This window comes from Arthroderma uncinatum (genome assembly GCF_011692745.1).
Source record: "Arthroderma uncinatum strain CBS 119779 chromosome Unknown scaffold1, whole genome shotgun sequence".
In the NCBI taxonomy this organism is placed as follows: Eukaryota; Fungi; Ascomycota; class Eurotiomycetes; order Onygenales; family Arthrodermataceae; genus Arthroderma; species Arthroderma uncinatum.
In genome coordinates this window covers 1,185,379-1,204,221 of record NW_022983863.1, presented here as the reverse complement: position 1 = coordinate 1,204,221, position 18,843 = coordinate 1,185,379, and the positions used below count along the sequence as shown (strand labels likewise).

General features: G+C 48.1%; 8 protein-coding genes across 8 annotated transcripts; 3 read left to right on the top strand and 5 right to left on the bottom strand.

Moving 5' to 3' along the window:
- Positions 1-176: 176 nt before the first annotated feature.
- GIQ15_00365 (uncharacterized protein) lies at positions 177-1,555 on the bottom strand (the record flags this gene model as incomplete). Its single annotated transcript, XM_033547782.1, has 4 exons — positions 177-508; positions 577-808; positions 887-1,041; positions 1,120-1,555. 4 exons carry the CDS (start codon positions 1,553-1,555, stop codon positions 177-179), a joined length of 1,155 nt encoding a protein of 384 aa, XP_033408733.1.
- Positions 1,556-2,593: 1,038 nt separating this feature from the next.
- GIQ15_00364 (ubiquitin-activating enzyme) lies at positions 2,594-4,948 on the top strand (the record flags this gene model as incomplete). The annotated part of the gene is made up of 9 exons (XM_033547781.1): positions 2,594-2,671; positions 2,739-2,909; positions 2,996-3,357; positions 3,419-3,480; positions 3,534-3,813; positions 3,883-4,058; positions 4,116-4,228; positions 4,287-4,624; positions 4,687-4,948. 9 exons carry the CDS (start codon positions 2,594-2,596, stop codon positions 4,946-4,948), a joined length of 1,842 nt encoding a protein of 613 aa, XP_033408732.1.
- Positions 4,949-5,365: 417 nt separating this feature from the next.
- GIQ15_00363 (3-ketoacyl-(acyl-carrier-protein) reductase) lies at positions 5,366-6,320 on the bottom strand (the record flags this gene model as incomplete). Its single annotated transcript, XM_033547780.1, has 3 exons — positions 5,366-5,523; positions 5,577-5,976; positions 6,045-6,320. 3 exons carry the CDS (start codon positions 6,318-6,320, stop codon positions 5,366-5,368), a joined length of 834 nt encoding a protein of 277 aa, XP_033408731.1.
- A 3,542-nt stretch (positions 6,321-9,862) lies between these two features.
- On the bottom strand, positions 9,863-11,027 carry GIQ15_00362 (serine/threonine protein kinase; the record flags this gene model as incomplete). The annotated part of the gene is made up of 4 exons (XM_033547779.1): positions 9,863-10,225; positions 10,276-10,517; positions 10,576-10,836; positions 10,877-11,027. The coding sequence occupies 4 exons, from the start codon at positions 11,025-11,027 to the stop codon at positions 9,863-9,865; spliced, it is 1,017 nt and encodes a 338-aa protein (XP_033408730.1).
- Positions 11,028-11,513: 486 nt separating this feature from the next.
- Positions 11,514-11,823, top strand: GIQ15_00361 (uncharacterized protein; the record flags this gene model as incomplete). Its single annotated transcript, XM_033547778.1, has 2 exons — positions 11,514-11,561; positions 11,626-11,823. The coding sequence occupies 2 exons, from the start codon at positions 11,514-11,516 to the stop codon at positions 11,821-11,823; spliced, it is 246 nt and encodes an 81-aa protein (XP_033408729.1).
- A 1,265-nt stretch (positions 11,824-13,088) lies between these two features.
- On the bottom strand, positions 13,089-14,508 carry GIQ15_00360 (arrestin domain-containing protein; the record flags this gene model as incomplete). The annotated part of the gene is made up of 3 exons (XM_033547777.1): positions 13,089-13,331; positions 13,391-14,275; positions 14,431-14,508. 3 exons carry the CDS (start codon positions 14,506-14,508, stop codon positions 13,089-13,091), a joined length of 1,206 nt encoding a protein of 401 aa, XP_033408728.1.
- Positions 14,509-15,647: 1,139 nt separating this feature from the next.
- Positions 15,648-16,417, top strand: GIQ15_00359 (peptidyl-prolyl cis-trans isomerase; the record flags this gene model as incomplete). The annotated part of the gene is made up of 3 exons (XM_033547776.1): positions 15,648-15,659; positions 15,725-15,790; positions 15,842-16,417. The coding sequence occupies 3 exons, from the start codon at positions 15,648-15,650 to the stop codon at positions 16,415-16,417; spliced, it is 654 nt and encodes a 217-aa protein (XP_033408727.1).
- Positions 16,418-17,077: 660 nt separating this feature from the next.
- GIQ15_00358 (uncharacterized protein) lies at positions 17,078-18,625 on the bottom strand (the record flags this gene model as incomplete). The annotated part of the gene is made up of 2 exons (XM_033547775.1): positions 17,078-18,432; positions 18,523-18,625. 2 exons carry the CDS (start codon positions 18,623-18,625, stop codon positions 17,078-17,080), a joined length of 1,458 nt encoding a protein of 485 aa, XP_033408726.1.
- Positions 18,626-18,843: the final 218 nt, after the last annotated feature.

The following is an 18,843-nucleotide window of genomic DNA, read 5'->3' as shown; positions in this document are numbered from 1 at the left end:
GCATTATTCCCCTTGCATAAATACACGGAGTACGGAGCACCCTACCTCATGTTTTCAATCTTATAGCTATGAATATGAACGAATAACTGCACAAAGATAGAATCGATGTAAAAGGGCATTAAAAAATATATCTATTGGTTGTCTATAGGTCATATCTAAGTGAATGAAAAGTGATATTAATACCAGATACTCCTTGTCCGGTGGTGAGGGATGGCCTCCTTTCCCTCTTTCTCCATATCCTTTGCTGTGTCATACAACAAAAAATCGATCAAAATTGCATTCACCTGTATAGGTTTTGCTCCCTCCTCTATTCTATTGCCGTTCGCCTGCTGCTGAAGGGTTTCAATCTCCCGTCTTATCAACTCGACACACCAAATACTTGTGCCGCGAAGCTCGACTTCCCGCGGGTGACCACTAGGTATAGGCTTACGCATTCGAATAATACTCTCTAGTGGCGGGGAATAGAGGAGACAGCCAAGTTGATTGAGCATTTGTGGAATGCGATAATCTGTCACAAATGTTAGTTCACAGCTATAGAGCCGGGCAAGCTGGAGATGGAGCTCAGACATGACATACCCGCAAACATGGTTATTTTATCTATGTCGTGAAACTCCCCGTAGCTTTCCCCCTGGAAGCAAGCCCACAGGTCCGCAACGAGAATCTGAGCTCGTTTGTAGAACCGGACCTGCTTCCCACAGAATTCCGTCTCATCTCTGAAACATGGGAAATTCTGCGCCAGTAGGTTCACTAAAGCTGCCGCCGAGCCATTGGCTTCAGCAATGCATTGGGTGAAGCTGCATTGATATTTCTATAAGGTAAAGTTAGTGTTTGGTTAGGACAAGACAACGAACTCGCTATCAATCGTCATGCCACGGGGGGTGCATACTTTATAAAGAACAGTTCCTGCTTCGCGCAGACATGCAATTCGTTCTTGTAGCAGGGGAATCTCCTCGTTTGTGGCAGACCGAAAAACATGTCTCAAGACATCCTCGGTGCACTCATTCTCGTCTTGCCAAAAGTCGGAGCTCGTAATTGGAATCTCTGCAAGTCTCAGCATCGTACCATCCTTATAGCAAGGAATATATATCCAGCGAATGCCTGATGTGTTAGGGGTAATACCTTCGTCGATTGCTCTCTGCAGGGCAGCGATCAAACTCCAATAGCCCGTCCATCTCTTGCCGCGGTATTCGATAGCAAATCTCTTGGAGGCATCCAGTTCGTCAGACCAGAAGCTGAAATTCAACAGGTCCATGGTGAATATGAAATCGACGGTAGATTCGTCTTTCGCCTTGGGGTGAAGCTCGTGTTCTGACCAAGTTTCCGTCGAATACCGCTTCTCCTGCATCATCTTCCAGATAGTTTTCGCTGCCCGCTTGGTCCCCTTTGGATCCAGGGCAACATCAATCGAGTTGTCAAAGACGTATCTTGCTCCATCGAGCACCCTTGTCTCTGGCGGCGGGGGAGCCTTCGAGTTCGGCGCTCCCAGGCCAAGGGACTGTCGGAGCAACTCTACCAGCTCAAGGTCTGGGCCATCATCATCGTAGTCGTCGTACATTTTGCAAATATGAAAAGTGAAAGAGAAAGAGAGAGAGAGGGTGAGAAAGAAAGGGGTTGAGTAAAGGGTTGCCACCAGGGGATATTTTCTACGAGACCGTGAATGTTAGAAAGACGCCGAAAACGAGGCAGCAAGAAATGTGAGCGAAGAGTGAAACAACAGATCAACTGCTCAAACGCCAACCGAGAGGAAGAAACCGTGATGCCGCGAGTGTGAAATCTGCATTTTGTGACTGAAATTCGCATGGAAGAAGTTTTATATTGTCCATTTTGGGACGATCTGGGTGCCGCTTTTAGCACTTAACTAGTAACATCTACAACGCACTTACGATAAGTAGAAGATATATAGAGTAGAAGATATAGAGTAGAAGATATAGAGTAGAAGATATAGAGTAGAAGATATAGAGTAGAAGATATAGAATAGAAGATATATAGAGTAGAAGAGAATAGAGTAGAGAGATGGAGAGATAGAGTCTGTAGGTATATTTCTTTTGCGCGGCCGTCTGCCTGTCCATCCGCATGTATGTACGGCTAGCTGCACGACGGGCTCAGCGCATCTGGGATATCTACGCTGCTGCATTGGCTGCGGCTGGTCCTGTCCTGTATATGCTACTGCAAGGGTAGACTGCTGGCATGGTACCTGTCTTTCTCCGTGGCCTATTCTTGTCGTTTATTAGTTAACGCAGGGGGCATATCCATCTTCCGGACTGACGTAGAGACAGACCGATCCTCCACCCGGCTACCATCCTCTCCCAGCGCGCATCCAGGAAGCAATGAGCTCGGCGCATCAACACAGAAGACCGCAGCGAAGACACTAAGTGAGAATAAAGACCCGGCCAGTGTTCCTGAACAGACCAACACCCTCTGTTGGCCGTCCTGTCCCCGTATTCTCAATTGAAGTCCGCCTTTCTCGGATGAGGTCACTTTGCCGCACTCCGCGACCTCAGCCCTCAAGTTACCTTCCTACGCCCACCAACTCATCGCACCGTCTTCAGATAGAACGATCGCTCTTCAGCTACCTCTGGGTATCCTGAGCGTCATGTCACCCCACGCGGCGCATGGCCGCGATCGCTTTCTGAAGCAGTCGATCGGATCCTTGGTCACAAAGGTTCACGAGGTGAGTGTTCCAGGCAAGAGAACCCCATTGATTAACCATCACTGACACGCACCTTTCTTCTTCATAGAGCCGTGTCTTACTAGTTGGAGCCGGCGGCATAGGCTGTGAGCTGCTGAAGAACCTCCTTCTCTCCGGCTTCGGGACGGTTCACATTATAGATCTTGATACCATCGACTTGTCGAACCTGAACCGCCAATTCCTCTTCCGCCATGAACATATAAAAAAACCCAAGGCCCTGGTACGTTGACTTTGTCTGTCCCCCGCGGAAGTTCGTTGGAAGGTGCTTTCCCAACCCTATTCTCTAACAGCTATCGTATCATACAGGTCGCAAAGGAAGTCGCCCAAAAGTTTCGACCACAGTCCACCATTGAAGCCTATCACGCCAATATTAAAGAGAGCCGGTTTAATGTCGACTGGTTTTCTTCCTTTGACGTCGTTTTTAACGCCCTGGATAACCTTGACGCGAGGAGACACGTCAATCGAATGTGCCTGGCTGCCAACGTCCCCTTGATCGAGAGTGGCACAACTGGGTATAACGGTCAGGTCCAGGTTATTAAGAAGGCTCGAACCGAGTGCTACGACTGTACCAGCAAACCGGTCCCCAAGTCGTTTCCAGTCTGCACGATAAGGAGCACGCCCAGTCAGCCAATTCATTGTATTGTGTGGGCTAAAAGTTATCTATTGCCGTGAGTGCTTTTACAAATTATGTGTTATATGATACTGGGACTGATTTTTTTGGATTTTTAGAGAGCTCTTCGGAACAAGCGAAGATGACGCTGATCTGGACCACTCAGAGGACTCCGACAACGGTACGTCAATCGCTACATATATGGCCCGTGTATATCACTAACATGTAAACCAGCCGGCGAGATTGAAAACTTGAGACAGGAAGCAAAAGCCCTGAAGGACATCCGTAACTCAATGCCCTCGGACGAGTTTACAGAGAAAGTGTTTGAGAAGGTTTTCCAGAAGGACATCGCGCGTCTCAAGGATATCAAAGAGATGTGGAAGTCTAGAAAGGCTCCCGAACCGCTCTCCTATAGCTCCCTAGAGGAAGAGTCAAAAGGAATTGATGCAAGCATTTGTTCAAACGATCAAAAAGTGTGGTCCGTTGCAGAAAATTTTGTCGTATTCAGAGATAGGTACGCTTGATGGCGCCTCCCGTTCCTCCATGGTTCTAAGTACGGTCGCTAATAAAAAAAAAACTACAGTATTTCCCGTTTGAAGAAACGGCTTCTGGATTTACAAGCCGACAACACCGACGGAACCGCACCGGTTTTATCCTTTGACAAAGACGACATCGACACTCTAGACTTTGTAACAGCAAGCTCAAACCTGCGTGCGGCGATATTTGGGCTGGAATCCAAATCCAAATTCGATGTCAAACGTACTGCTTACCCCACTCCCTAATGTGCTATTCTACGCCGATACTAATTTACTGTAGAGATGGCTGGCAATATAATACCGGCAATTGCAACAACCAATGCGATGACCGCCGCTTTGTGCGTGCTGCAAGCTTTCAAAGTTTTGAAAGATGAATATGAGAACGCTAAGATGGTTCGTAAATACCCCCTTCATTTTGTCCAATTAAAATTTCCCTAACGTGTGCCCATAGGTATTCCTTGAGAGGTCTGGTGCTCGAGCCATCAACACCGACAGCTTAAAACCACCAAATCCTGATTGCCCTGTTTGCGCCGTGGCTCAGAGGAAAATATTCGTAAACCCGGATGCAACATTGAACGACCTGGTAGAAACCATCCTGCGTCTGAAATTGGGTTACGGCGAGGAGCTCTCAATCAGCAACCAAATAGGAACTATCTACGACCCGGACTTGGAGGACAACCTACCTAAAAAGCTGAGCGAACTTGGTGTTCAAAAGGACAGTTTTATTACTGTCGTTGACGAAGAGGATGACAACCCACGTGTCAACCTCGAGCTTCTCGTATCCGAAGAGTAAGTGAAAGATTTATGCATAAGACAGCTGTTTTGCCGCATCTAACAGAAGGATCAAATAGGACTGACGAAAAATCTCGCATCTCCGTTGAGACACCCGAAGTTGAAATCCCACGGAAACCGAAGGTAGCCGAAGCACCCGAACCCCAAGAGAACGGAGAATCAAGCAAACGAAAGAGAACAGCCGATGAAGCTGGACTCGTAATCATGGAGGGACAGCCCTCGAAGAAGATCTCCAACGGCGTGGAGACGAAAGAAAACAACACTTCAAACCCCATAATTCTCGAGGACGAAACCGGCGCAATTTTGATAGACACCGATTAGCTGAAAATTAGAAAGGAGAGCCTTGCTTAGAAAACGGGGTTATTACGTGGCGATTTTCTTTATTATTGCATCGGCTCATGGTACTAGATGCAATGGGCACTTGGGAAGGGTAGGCGCAAAACATTAAAGATATGGCGGAATTTTTTTCATAGGGAGGGCAATGCGCACCATTATCCCACAGCTTGAAACTCTTTGCATTTACACTTGGTTTTTTCTTTTGTTCCACTTCTTCACTTCATGTTCAATGATCCTATATCTCGAACCATAACATTTGTATTTGTATTATCTTACACATTCGCTTAGAAAGACGCCGGGGAATATCCTGCTCTAGCCTCTTCCTTTACAAATTCATATCTACTACAATGGTATTTCTCTCGACGCTACAAGGTTCCGTAGTCTTCGTTATTTCACTTAATATTACACGGCACTTAAGCCTCCATCAAGGTTGAGAACGCAGTTGTTGGCGTATTGGTTTGTGGCAACGAATACGGCGGCATCAGCAACTTCCTCGACCCAGCCGAATCTTCGCAACGGGATAGCCTGCCGTGCGTCCTTACGGAACTGCTCGCCTAGCTCTGTAATTGATGTTAATAAAGAATAAAAAAGGCAGACAACAATCCAATCTTACCATCAAGCATCTTCGTTTCTATATATCCAGGAACAATCACGTTCGCACGAAGATTGGCTCCAGACGTAGATAAATTCGACTCTGCAACAATAGCACGAGTTAATGCTATCACGCCCGCCTTGGTGGATGCATAAGCAGCGACCCCGACTCCTCCCCTAGACGCATGCAGTGATGAGATGTTAATGATGCATTTAGTCCCGGAGTAGGCGATGGCCAAGCCATCATCCGCTTTGCGTTGGCTTCGTCGTTGCCGCAGTGCCTGTCTGGCCATAGTACGGCAGGCGAAGATGGTCCCTTGTAGATTTGTATGCAACGTCTGTGTTACGTGTTCGTCCTTTGCAGTGGCTAGGAGAGAAGAGTAAGAAACCCCCGCCGCGTTGACTAAGATATCAACTTGACCCTAGAGGATGTGAATTAGTTTTTGCCAGAAGAAAATCGTCAATGGGTATAAATAGAGTACGGGTGTACCATGAGCCTTTTGACCTCCTCACACCAAAATGACGGGTCACCAACATCCCCCATAACCAAGGAGAAACGCCCATAATTGACGATTTTGACATCTTCGGGTGAAGCTGCACTGGCAGTTTCAGATGCTTGCTCTGCCGTGTCCGCAGCATTCAACTGGTTGACGGCATCTTCTAAGCGTTTTCTGCTTCGGCCGACGAGAATAATCCTCTCGGCTCCCTCTATGAGGAACCGCTGGGCAATACCAAGGCCAATGCCCGATGAGCCTCCGGTAATCATGCATGTAGTTCCCTTTAAACGGTTCAACGACGGTGATGAGGAAGGACCACTGGAGAAACACCGTAGCCTCGCAATTGAAGGATAAAGCTGCCCCGATGGTGCAAATCTGACTCCATTGTACCTCGAGGAAGTACTGAGAGATGGGTAATGTTTTGTTGTAAATTGAAATGAAGCCTGATGACCAGCACCTGGCTTCAGGCACAAGCAGCGAGCTAGGGACAGCATGTACCTTTACGTAGCTCGTAAAACTGTCCAATAAAATATAATAACTTGCTATATCAACATCTCCTTCGTCAAGTATGCTATTAGAGGTTTAGGTCGTTGTTTATAGCGTGTCAGAATCTTCGTGTGTACGGCGTCTTGGCAGTATCAGGCCAACGCCACGCCCCCCCCTGCAGATCTGTTTGATTACGGCTCGTACGTACGCTACGCCTTCCCCCATATATATAGAGGCCAGATATGGCCTGTTTCCCTAGTTATCATCATCATTCATCGATATTAGGCCTATTTTCGCTCTTTGCTATTGTATCTTGGGCTTATAGGCATTGATTTGCCGTTCCGTTGTGTCCCGTAGAGACGCCACAATCGTACCGATCATTAGCGCGCTCCGATATAGCGGTAACTAGTGCATGACTAAGAAGCCCGAGTCCTTGGCACCAAATATCAAAGTCCTATTTAACTCCTTCGTCCAGGCTTCAACATCTCGCAGCAGAGTCTGGCATCCACAGATTCATCGCCGTTTGCTTACGGTTTTTCCATCATGGCACTTAAACCGGAGGCGCCTGCAGAGTTTGTCACTTTAGCTTCCAACGATGGCTTCGAGTTCGTGATCCCCAGGAGCGCCGCCTGTGTATCAGGCACCATCCGGAGAATGCTGGATCCTACAAGTTAGTCTTATATACCCATGCATTTGACGTTCAACCCTGCCTTGGGGTTGATCGAGTGCAGCCTGCTGTCCCGATTCTGACCTGCGATACTCCAGGTAACTTCTCAGAAGCTGTGACTGGTCGTTGCGTCTTGGAAACTATGAAGTATGTCCATTCCATTTCTGCATGCTATAACAAGGCGGATTGCCAGACGAGCACTGTATCCAAGCCTAGTGTCAAGTATGCTAATTCTATGTATAGCGGAGTTGTCCTGGAAAAGGTTTGCGAATATTTTCTCTACAATGATCGGAATAAGGGGCAGGTCAATGTTCCTGATATGGATATACCACCCGAGCTGTGCCTAGAATTGCTTATGGCTGCAGATTATCTGGATAGTGAGTTGTCCGGCGTCTTTATCTTACATCGTGGCTTTACTGACTGATCCTGTAGCATGAGGGTTAATATCTGGCGTGTGTAGCGCATATTCTTCTTCTGAATGATAATTCAATGTTTAATGTGTTCTTGGTGTGTAGGGGAGCAGTCTTCTGGCTTTGAATTAAACTATTATGTTCTCTCTTTCCTGTCCCTTCCACCTTATTGGGGGTTTCCATTTGGCATTGCTTTCCGTGGTCTGCCGCGTCGTTCAACGGAGTGTCTAAGAAAAATGGATATATTGATTATTCCCTGATATCGGTTTGGCCAGATATTTCCTACTTTTTGCTGGGTTTATATCAAAAGATAGCTAGAAGGGAACAAATTTATGAAACTACTCTTATATTTCGTGATGGCCTACTAAGGCGGTCTTAACTCGTAACGTGGGCTAATAATATACATAATAGTAAATGGGTATCATAGTCTTTGATTTGGGTTTGACGTCAAGTGAGGTATATGTCTTTCTCCTACCTTTTACCGCCCTTCTTGTTGGATGGGCGCCGGCTTCCCTTATTGCCATAGCCCAGTGCCTTCTTTTGAGCATATAGCGGCTCTTTCATAAATCCCGAGTCGCTGATCCGTAAATAGCTAACCACTCCCTGGTCAACAACTGCTAATATTACGTTTCGATACCCATGCCGAAGACGCATGTAGAGTAATCGATCCATTTTTTCTCCTATTGGAGGATCCAAAGGAGTGCTAGCAAGAAGAGCGCTTATTTCTTCAAGAGTGGGAATAATGGGATTGGTCCTGGCATCAATTACTGCTAGCCTGAAGTCTGGTTGGCCTGGGCAGGATTTCTTAAATGGAGTTGAGGGTTTGTAGACGTGAAATACTATTCGGTAGGGAGAAGACGTGGGAGCTTGGTAGATTTCGGTATCAGGGAGAGACGGGTCGTGGGCCGGGATGATGGATAGAGAGCGATATATATCATCTGTTAAACGAGGTTAGCACCGTATTATAATAGTGGAAAGGAGTGATCGGGAGTATGAGAACGAACTATAGCTTCGGTGGATACCCAACCCTATGACAGGGCCATGTATTGTATCCCCTTTTGTTCGCATGGAGAATATGGAACTAAATAGCTGTGAGATGATGCTTATAACTCCTGGACCTTGAGACTGTATTGGCTTCTTATGCTCTGTTCGCACTTGTTGGCTCGTATGCTGCGCCTCGCCCCAAGAATCAGCTCGAATTACAACATAGCCTCCACGTTTCAGACCTGAGTATACTGAATATCTCTCCATGGTCAAGCCGCTACGCCCAAGAAGGCACGCATATGCAGCTTGTAAGCTCATCGGGACGGTCCCATCCAGGTCGAATGGAGTGTTATCCGGGGTTTTCCCTTCTTCACTATCTTCCGCCGGCCATCTGATGTCCAGGCTACCTCTCTCTAATAGATAGACTGCCTCCTCTGGCAACAGCCACATTCGATTCATGTTGTCAGCTTGCGCCATGGTTCGAAAATACTGGCCCTTTGGATTTGGCACACAGACACGAGCATCGCCTTGGTTGGCACCAGGATGGTAGACTCCTATTATCCGGTTTTTCGGGTTATGGAGACGCGGATAGGAGAGGGCATTGTGCATAGCATTTCGTGCGGAGGTCAAGACATTGGCCTGATGGAGTGTTGGATTTGGCTCGAAATCTTTGTCTCCTCGCCGGGGAAGCGACTGGGGCTGTGTGTGGTCTGAAAGCCTGCAGAGAAGAAGAGAAATTAGCAGTTGAGCTTGCGCAGATATATACAGGCCGTACACACGTAGCAAAGCTGCTCAGGAAGCGGAAATCTTGAGTCTCATCAGAAATGTCTTGGTCAACGTTCGCGGGAGAATCATGCGACGAGGTTGACGGTTGGTTAATAACTTCTTCGTCCAGATCTGCCATCTTTATAGAACCGTTCTCTATGTTATTATCGTATTGCGACGCTTCTGTTTCATATCGTGCTATCTCTAAGTTGATGCTTCAGTCACCGGCGGAAACTAAATATTTATGCCAAGCCATTAGCTATAAAAATATATTTAACCCCTCGACTGAACAAGAACTGCAAAACATATTACAGAGGACTGCGTCAAGTAGTTACAACTGTCTGTCTGTCCCATGGTACTGAGATGGATAAGTATCAAGGGAAATAATGGCAATGTGTCCAGGTTGCTTAGTATAGCAGCAGGAGAGGTTATCGCAATAGCGGGCTATACAAAACGAAGGTTCCAACATTCTACTGTGTTCATTCTATCAGTCCCAATCTCAAATATCCGCGAACCATGGGTGTTCCAGTGCTTGACGCGCTGTGATTCGCTTTGCAGGGTCCAGATTCATTAACCGCCGGATGAGATCCTTGAACGCTTCATCGCTAACATCCCGCCACTCTGAGAACGGCCTGTAGGGAATGTTATCTTCAAAGCGGTCTTCCCAGAGCATCCCGAGGATCTGGCAGTTCATCTCGTCATCTCCTACATGCGTCATGAGACCGTTGAGTCCGTCCTTGTCTCCAAAGTAGGAAACCTGACGTTGTAGGCGGATCATAGAAGGAAGCGCGCCTTGTGCTTCGTGTTTCTTGAAATCATCGTCGGGACCAAAAATGACCCGGCCCAGCTCGGAATAAAGACACTACAAATAGCTGTCAGCGAAGGACACTGTGTAAGGGTGAAGACACTTACCACAACGCCAAAGGAGAAAAGGTCGGTCGGTTTGTTGAGTTCACCCCTAAAATGAGCTTCAGGGCTGCGCCAGTTGTCGTTGCCGGCAAGCATCCCCTTGATACATCTGCCTTTGGGGAGATAAGCTGCATTTTCAAGGTCGGTAACCTGAACCTGTTCGACTATCATTTCGTCACTGGACTCCCCATCCCCTCTCTTACTGACAGTGCTGCAGTCAACCATGATATTGTCTGCCTTGATATCTAGATAAGGTTACATAAGTCAGGTCGGGTTTACCGCAGATGTGGCATGATAGCTTACCTAGATGGACGACATCCTGTTCATGGAGCTCTGCTATTGCTCTTAGGCAGGCCTTGAGAACCTTCTTTCTCTCTCGGATGGCAATTTTCTTCCTGACCAGGCTCAGAAAGTCATCCGTCAAGTACTTGTACACAAATATGCGCTGGTCAACGACGGTGTCCAATGGCAGCCGTATGTAAGGGCTCTCTCGAAGTTTCGGGAGTATGATTTCGTTGAAGTTAGAGAATATGTTTGTGGGAATATCTTTCAAGATAAACTGATCTTGCCCAGACCTGTAAAGCTGTTAACGGAAGAAGCGTACACGACTCGTGAGGGAATTCAAACGTTGCCAGCCAAACGCGACCAATATGAGGCCTCTCTTGAATCAGCTCTTTAAACTGATAGCGGCATCCAGATAGGCCAACCAGTTCATTGATTGCAGATGCTATTTTGATGGCATTCTTGCCGGGCATCTCTAGTTCTCAAGCTTCTGGAATCCTTTCAGAATAGCCAGTAAGTTACGAACAAGGACAAAACCAAGGACAGAAGAAGAAATTTACGCTGTCAAAAACACGGAAAATGCACGGAGTAGGTGGCAGCTCAACATTTCCTATGGACGGCAGGAGATGCAATGTTGGCGCCGAGAGATAACTACCAATACTCCTGAAGTTCCATATGTTTTAAATATTGTGGTATCTCTAATCCTCTTTTAATCAATATATTTCAATATAATCTAGTCTGTAATTTAATACATTTTTTATATTAACTTTTCTAGTATCAATAACTGAACCTAGTGACTTAATAGCTCTCCAAGAGGTAAAAGTGAAGTGGAAGATGCTATGGTCACGTGAAAGAGACGACCCCTTGCGCTTTTGAGTACGATTTTGACAACTTGCGCTCGACATATATACTCCGTACCCTTTTTAACAACCAGCTCTCCCGGAACATAAAAGCGGCCAATGTCTACATCTAATGGGGTTTCAAGAGAACGAAGTTTAGTGGAGGAGGTATGGAAGTTCTGATATTCCATAAAGTAGAACGAACATTAATGATACGCCTGCGGCTTCGAAGATTTCTCAAAACCTCGCCAACACCCGCTACACGTTCGGCGCCAGCTCTATACAATACCGGACTGTGCTGGATATGCTGAAGGCGTATATCGCGGATCTTGAGAAGCGGTCGGCCGGACTAGATGGGCGTATGACTGGTGCTGGCGATTCAGACGTAGAGGACCTGATACTCCTGCTGGAGAGGGAGCTGAAAGTCTGACACAGCCATGCGGGACCTGGATATCTGTTCGGTTCTTTTGATGTGGTGGCATTCTTCTATCGACTCCTACGTCGGGGATGGAAGATAGGAAGCAGCTCGTTGGACAAAGTTGAAGGATAATGAAGAAAAATAATTGCATTGCCGTGTAATAAACAAGCGCTGCAGTTTATAACTAATAACAATATTGGAAGTCAACAGCAGCGGATGAGATGATACCAACATCCACATCGCACCCGAGGTTGCATGCAGTTAAAGTAACATATTTTTATGTTGACATGGCATGGGGAATTGACCGGGGCGATTCCTAGGTGAAATGATATGGAGAATTGCAAATTGCGACTCATCTAGAATTGTCGGTAAAAGTGGCCGGAGAGGAAGAAATAAGTGTTAAATCAAGAACAGGAAACCAGGTATCAACTTAGAGCAAGATGAAAGGCAAATCCGTAGATCCTGGGAAGAGGTTTGCTCCAAAAAGGCACGGAGAAGAATAGAAGAAGTAACGGGGTTGTTTCACATGATGTAAATGGAGAGAGAATATCGAATCGAAGAAAGCAAACCAGAAAAATTCCAACATCATATACTCCGAATGCAACCCAGGCCCCAAATGAGTTTGTTAGAAGGAAAATAATATTGTAGACAACGGATACCACCCCTAATCCAGACATAGCCGTCCCATTGCAAGCCTGACCCGAATCAAAAGGACACCGGACAATACGAGACGAGAAATGTCGGAAGGTTGGAGAAATGAGGAAGGGTATGAGGGACAAACGGGATCGGAGTGAGGCGTAGGAGGGATGTGTAGAGTACTGCGATGGCAGTGGTGTTTTGAGAGGTGTAAAATAAAGGGTGATTTTGTCGATAAAGGGGTGAGACGTGGTGAAGACCTCAAAAAGGGTGGAAGATAGCAATCCTAGCTGCTAGATTCGATAAATAAACTCTATTTTCAGCATCCAAATTTTGATACTGTTCTATTCGTTTCCCACGCTTTTTGTTCTCCATGAAAATTTTCGTGTAGTACCTTTTCTGCTCCCATTCGATATCATACCACTGGTAGTTGGCCAGACCAACCGATGGTGACCGTGCAGTTAAAGAATAAATGATACTGGTGACCTGAGCATCCTGGCGCCTGACTCATGTCCTAGGTGATATTCCCTTTTTTTTTTGTAAAAAAAATAAAATTCGTTAATAGCTGTCATCAGTCGTGGCGAGGGATAGGAGGAGCGTAGGAGCACTTGGGTATGGCGACCATGGCAGAGGGAGTGAGCTTATTCTATCACCGGTTTCTTGGTGTTGCCGACAACTGCGACGTTGAGATACTGGAGAGCGTTGTGGTCGTGAGCCCGGATGATAGTGGGCAATGGAAGCATGGGGTTGTCGGGGTTGATGTTTCTAGCCTCTCGCGCGGCTTGTTCTATGGCCTCCATTTCCTCTTTGCAGCCGGCATGGTCTAGAGGGCAGACAACAATTGGTTGTCGCAGGACTATATCCTTTGCTGAAGTAAGATGAGCCTGTAAAATATGTTAGTCAAGCGATTCTGGATGGGCGGTCTAAGGTGCTGGCTTCCTACCTTGACGGTTAGATAATATTCTATTTTATACAACGAGGCGGTGGTCGTGAACGCGCTAACAGCGTAGGTTGGAAATGCGGGCTTCCCCCGTGGTAGAACACCATCTGAATCACGTAGATCTCTCGCAGGGAAAACAAGTCCGAGGTTGGTGAGATATCCTGCTTCGGGCATCTTTAGGTTCACTGACTCCGATCTTTTGGCGAGCGTCTTGCCCTTGCGGTACGGCTCGTCGCCTTCGTGGTTGTACACTATCTCCTCGTCGATTGAAAGGGTAATCTTCTGAATCGTTACTTTTCGGGCCTTGCTCATCCAATCCGGGTTGGGAGAGAGCTTCACGTATACACTGACGGGGTCAAAGGGCCCGTATGACCACCGTGGTAACGATATGCCGAGAGTGATAAGGTGATCTGACACACGCTCCGCAGCTTCTGGGCGATTGTACATGCCAAACGTTGATAAGGTATCGTACCTCGACATCGGTACGGGGAATGAGTATTTTTTCTGTTCTGCCTGGCCTTGCTGTATCATCACCACTAATTCATAGTATGTCTCTGCCGTCCGGCTGCCCAGCTGCAAGCTAGCCGGCGGCAGTCGCCTTGAGGTTTCCTGTCCTCCTCTCCCGAAAGGTATGAACAGCACAAAAGGAAGATCCATGGCTATTATTTCTTCATATTCTCGCCCCATGGGACATCGAAACAGGAGCATCTCCTTGCCAACTATATCGGTTACATCCTTTCGCGGGGCCGCCAGATGTCTCTTCGTCATTGAATCGGCCGCGGGATGTATCGTCTCTCGTCGTTGTAGACATATTGTGACCATCGAGATGTTGACTGCGGCAGAGACGCCAACGCTGGGCCGCACTTCGACCTTTCCTTCAATACGTGGCTAGCCATAGGGTCAGCATATCTCTCTTAAAAGATTAAACACATAAATATAAGACCAGAGGCCGAGTTAAGGGTTGTAGATAATTTCCATGTGTGCCTTTTGTGGGTTGCCTCAACTCCACGGAACCGTGCCCAGGAACAGGAACGTAAACTCACCAATGTTGCCGATATTCCAGGATATCCAACGAGGAAATTACTATTGGGAGGGCCCGACACTCGCACGAATGCGGCCATCTTGTGCCAAACTGCGCGCCCAGTCCACCATGGGTCGATTGGGGCGTACTGGCTGAAATCGAGGTCTCCGGTATCCCACTTTTATTCACCACGAGTCGTTCGCCCTGGGATGCGTCGCGCATGAGTTTCCTCCCCCCCACAATGCTTCAGCCTAAGGGTATGCCGCCCCCTTATCGCAGCTGGAACTGTATGCGGGACGGCGTGCGTAGGTCGAGGAAGAAGAGTGTTCGCGAAAGCCGGGCTGGTCGGCGCAGAAGATGGGTTGGCGGGTTGGACTTGGACGGCCGGGAAGGTAGCTCCAGGCTCGAGAGCTCCGTGGATGGATAAAGATTGGGGTCGCTATGGGGTGGAGGCTCGTTCTCTGCTTGATATTCCCTGCTATATTGGCGGGCTTGCTATGTGATTAGAGCTTGGGGGGTGGGATGCCCGTTAACTAAATAACTAACCGCCGGACGACCGACCCCAGCTCCCCAGCATGGGCTCTGCGGCTCCGTGTGCAGGTTCGACTTGGTGCAGGGCAGAGACAGACGTCGAGGTATGGTATGGCCCGTTGCGTGGTGGTGCGGTCTCGACAGCCTCGTCCGCGGCGGTGACTTGGGCCGGCTGCTTCTTTTTATATCTGGAGTTTCGTCATGGAGGTTTGTCGTTTATATAACTTAGCTAACTGGTTGTTAGGCCACGATACCGGGACAACTATAGTCACCCACGTATTGGCCCAACCTCGTCGACTTGCATGCCAGAACGTATGGCAGATACAGATGCTACTGGCAAGCTGCTATCTTTATGTCTACAGCAAGAGTTCTTCTCTTCTTCTTCTCTTCTTCTTCTTTTCCATCGATGTTTACTAGTGACCACGTGATATGAGGCTCTTATGGGCTGGCGAGGAGAGACTGGGGATGTTCTGCTTCCTGGACGTCCCATAGGGTGGTATTAACGAGCTGAGCAGCCTCGAGACGGTTGCAGGGGGCCCTTCGTCCGCGGTGGAAAGGATAAACGAAGCCTGCCGTGGGTGTTTTATATAGATTCTACCTGGGTACGGGAGTTTCTTGTCTGGTCACATGACATCGTCACTTTGCGCAGTTGAAGTCGAAGTCGAAGTCGACGAGGAGGAGCCATAGGACGGAGTAAAGGCTGGGAAGATGTCTGTTACTGTAAGTATGCTTGGATTTATTTATCGTTAGGGTGACCCTTGCACGGCGAATCTGACGAATCATAGCTACACACCACCCATGGCGACCTCAAGGTTGAGATATTCTGTGAAGCAGTCCCAAAGACGGCAGAGGTAAGCAGTTGCATATCTGCGTGAATCTTCCATGCTGACCGGTCTGGCTAGAACTTCCTTGCCCTCTGCGCCTCTGGAGCCTATAATGACACGCCCTTCCACCGCCTCATGCCGTCGTTCATGATCCAAGGAGGTGACATCTCTCTCTCGGCAGCCAACAAGAACCCGTCGTCGTCGTCGCCTCTACCGTTCGATATCCCAAAGGGAGGGACGTCGATATACCACCCAGCCCTATTGGAGCAGGAGATTCACCTCCCCACCCTCCGCCACAATGCGAGAGGGATCCTCAGCATGGCGGGAAAACCAGTCAAGAACCAGGGTGGGGTTGGAGGTGCAGGTCAACAGGATATAAATGGAAGCCAGTTCTTCGTCACATTTGCTGCCGCGCCTCATTTGGACGGGAAGAGTACCGTGTTCGGCAAAGTGCTTGATCCGGGAACTACGGGAGAGAAAGGCGAGCAGGTCGATACGTTGACTCGTCTAGAGAAGGCACATGTGAAAATTGATAAGAAGGGAAGAGTCGTACAGCCGGATGCGAAGAAGGAGAAAGACAACGAAGAGGGTGAATCCTGGGAGAAAATTGGTATAGAAAGAGTCACCATCCATGCAAATCCGTTTGCTGGCTGATGGCCTTTTCTGACGTCGATCACACGAAGTCAATCCTCTCTGCTCGTGCGTATAAGATGCATTGGCTTTCTTCCGGTCTATCCCTGCCAATGGGTATTCCGGCAGCTAGACATCAACATAACGCTGTCAGGTTCATCCACAGCACCCTCGTGCAGAGAGATAGTATACTGGATGAGTATGACTACGCACCAAAACAAAGATCACTATGGTCTACTTTCCCTCCCAAATCATACTTGAGGATATCGGCTTCACAGCTGCGAACGGCCTGAGCCTAACGAAAGCTTACACACGTCGACTTCGCCTTCAAGGGTTTGAAGCAGGGTTCCTGACCTACTAAGGAGACGCCGGATTTCGAATAGCACGTATCATTTCTACTATACCTCTTAGCGGTATGCAAAGGACCATCTTGCCGTATGAACTCCACTATCTGAAATCCGACACTCCAACACCGATATACAAGAGCATATGATAGCCACCCATTCTGAAAAAGAAGAAAATCCTGGACTGATAGCTTTTAGAACCCCCGTCGTTTCTATATTTTATAAATAGTAGGTCGCTGAAAAATGATCTTGCACGTATCCGTCATTTGCTGCGTTTATCGTAAACAGAACCTTCTAATGCATGCACCTATAATGCAATTTCAAGAAAGGTGTCGAACAATCAGGCTGTGCCCTCGGCTTCTGCGGCTTCTGCTTCCGCGGCCTCAGCAGCCTCAGCGGCCTCAGCGGCCTTCTCAGCTTCTAGAGCCAGCCGGTGCTCCTCTTCGTAGCCCTCAGTCTTCATATCCTTGAGTCCAAGATCGTCTTCCTCTTCTTCGGTACGGGTATATTCTTCCTCCTCTAATTGGGGGTCTGGCTCTGGGAGGCAGAGATTCTGCACGTAGCTGTTTGCGCATGGGTCCTCGAGAGTGATAGTGAACTTCTCATCTCCCTTGATGGCGGAATCAATCTTGGCGAAGAATTTCTGCCATCGATCCTTCTCTGAAGATACCATGGAGTCACCGGGTGCGAGGTCCTCGTCACCGAAATCAAAAATCTGCCCATGTAACTGGTCGCGGATTTGGGTGAGCAGTCCCTCCACGGTGGTGAACCTGCCACCAAGCGTGCCAGGCTGGACGGAGAGACCAAGGTCCTCGCTTCTCAAGACACAGCTCTCTGATTTGAGGATGTCTCGAGAGAGATCTTCAACGGACTCTACGCGCAGTTTGATCCGCTTCCCTTTTTCTGGGATAGCCCCTCCTGTCTTGACGTCGCTGGTACGGTAACCGCAGTGATCACAGACAGTGCTCCAGATGAAAACTTCCTTGAAGTGTGGGATGTTTACCTTCTGCATGTTGACCACGCAGGGTTTAGAGCAAGCAGGACAGTGTGCAGGAAGACTGTACACTTTCCCGTCGATGATGTCCAGGTCATCAGGGTCTCCAGCAGTTTGGACCATGCCCGATTCCTCGTCATCTCCGCCGATTCCAATGCCGAGTGCTTCGTTCTGCTCCTTTGTGCGTAGGTATTCCTTTCGCTTGTATCTGCTTCCCTCATCATACGGCGCAGGAGAAATCCAAGAGTTCCCACTGGGGTCTTCCAAGGTTACTGTGAAGGGATACAATTCGCCGCTGGTCATCTTGGCGAGCTTTTGCAGAATCTCGTCGAGCGCTTGATATAAAGCAGGGTCGGTGGCTTTCCGGTGTGGCTGCTCGCCTTCGAGCTGAGTTTGAATCTTGGTCAACATCCCCTCGATATTGGTAAGTTGTCCTTGGCCTGCTGGCATTTCAATTCCAAGAGTATCGAGGCGGAAGGTTGCAGAGTCGCCCTTAACGACCTGGCGGTCGAAGTCTCGCTTGTCATGGATTTCCAACGTATACTGAGTGCCATGCTCCTGGATCTCGCCAGCAGCTTTGATCGAGTTATTTTTGAAGCCGCAATGCGGGCAGTCGAATGACTCAAGGAGGACGTCGCGGAAGAAGGGAATTTTGATTAAGAGGAATTTGGTCGAGCCCTGTGATGCCATGCGCGAGTCCACTGGTTAGCGTTCGAGATACTGGCTGGATTGCGTTGGGGAATGGTTATAGACAGGGCAACTTACATTCTCATGACAGTTCATGCACATACTCTCCACGTCCATGAGCCCCAGATCATCTTCATTCTGGACAACTTTCACGGTGTTCTCATCGACGCGGGGCAAGCTGTTATCATCCCCGCCGTGGCTTGCCATTTTTCTTATCGGATGGAGGGGTAGCTAGTCGCGAAGTCGCAGCAGATGTGTGATCACTGCGCGAGATAGAGCAGGTCGGTTAATCAAAGCGTTCTTATGTTCTTTATACGTGCTAGATTTCGAAGATAGAGAAGACCTCTTTTATATTGTGATCTCGCTGGCGGAAAAGAAAACCGTCGATGAGATTGGAAACAAAAAAAAATATTTAGACTTCCTGA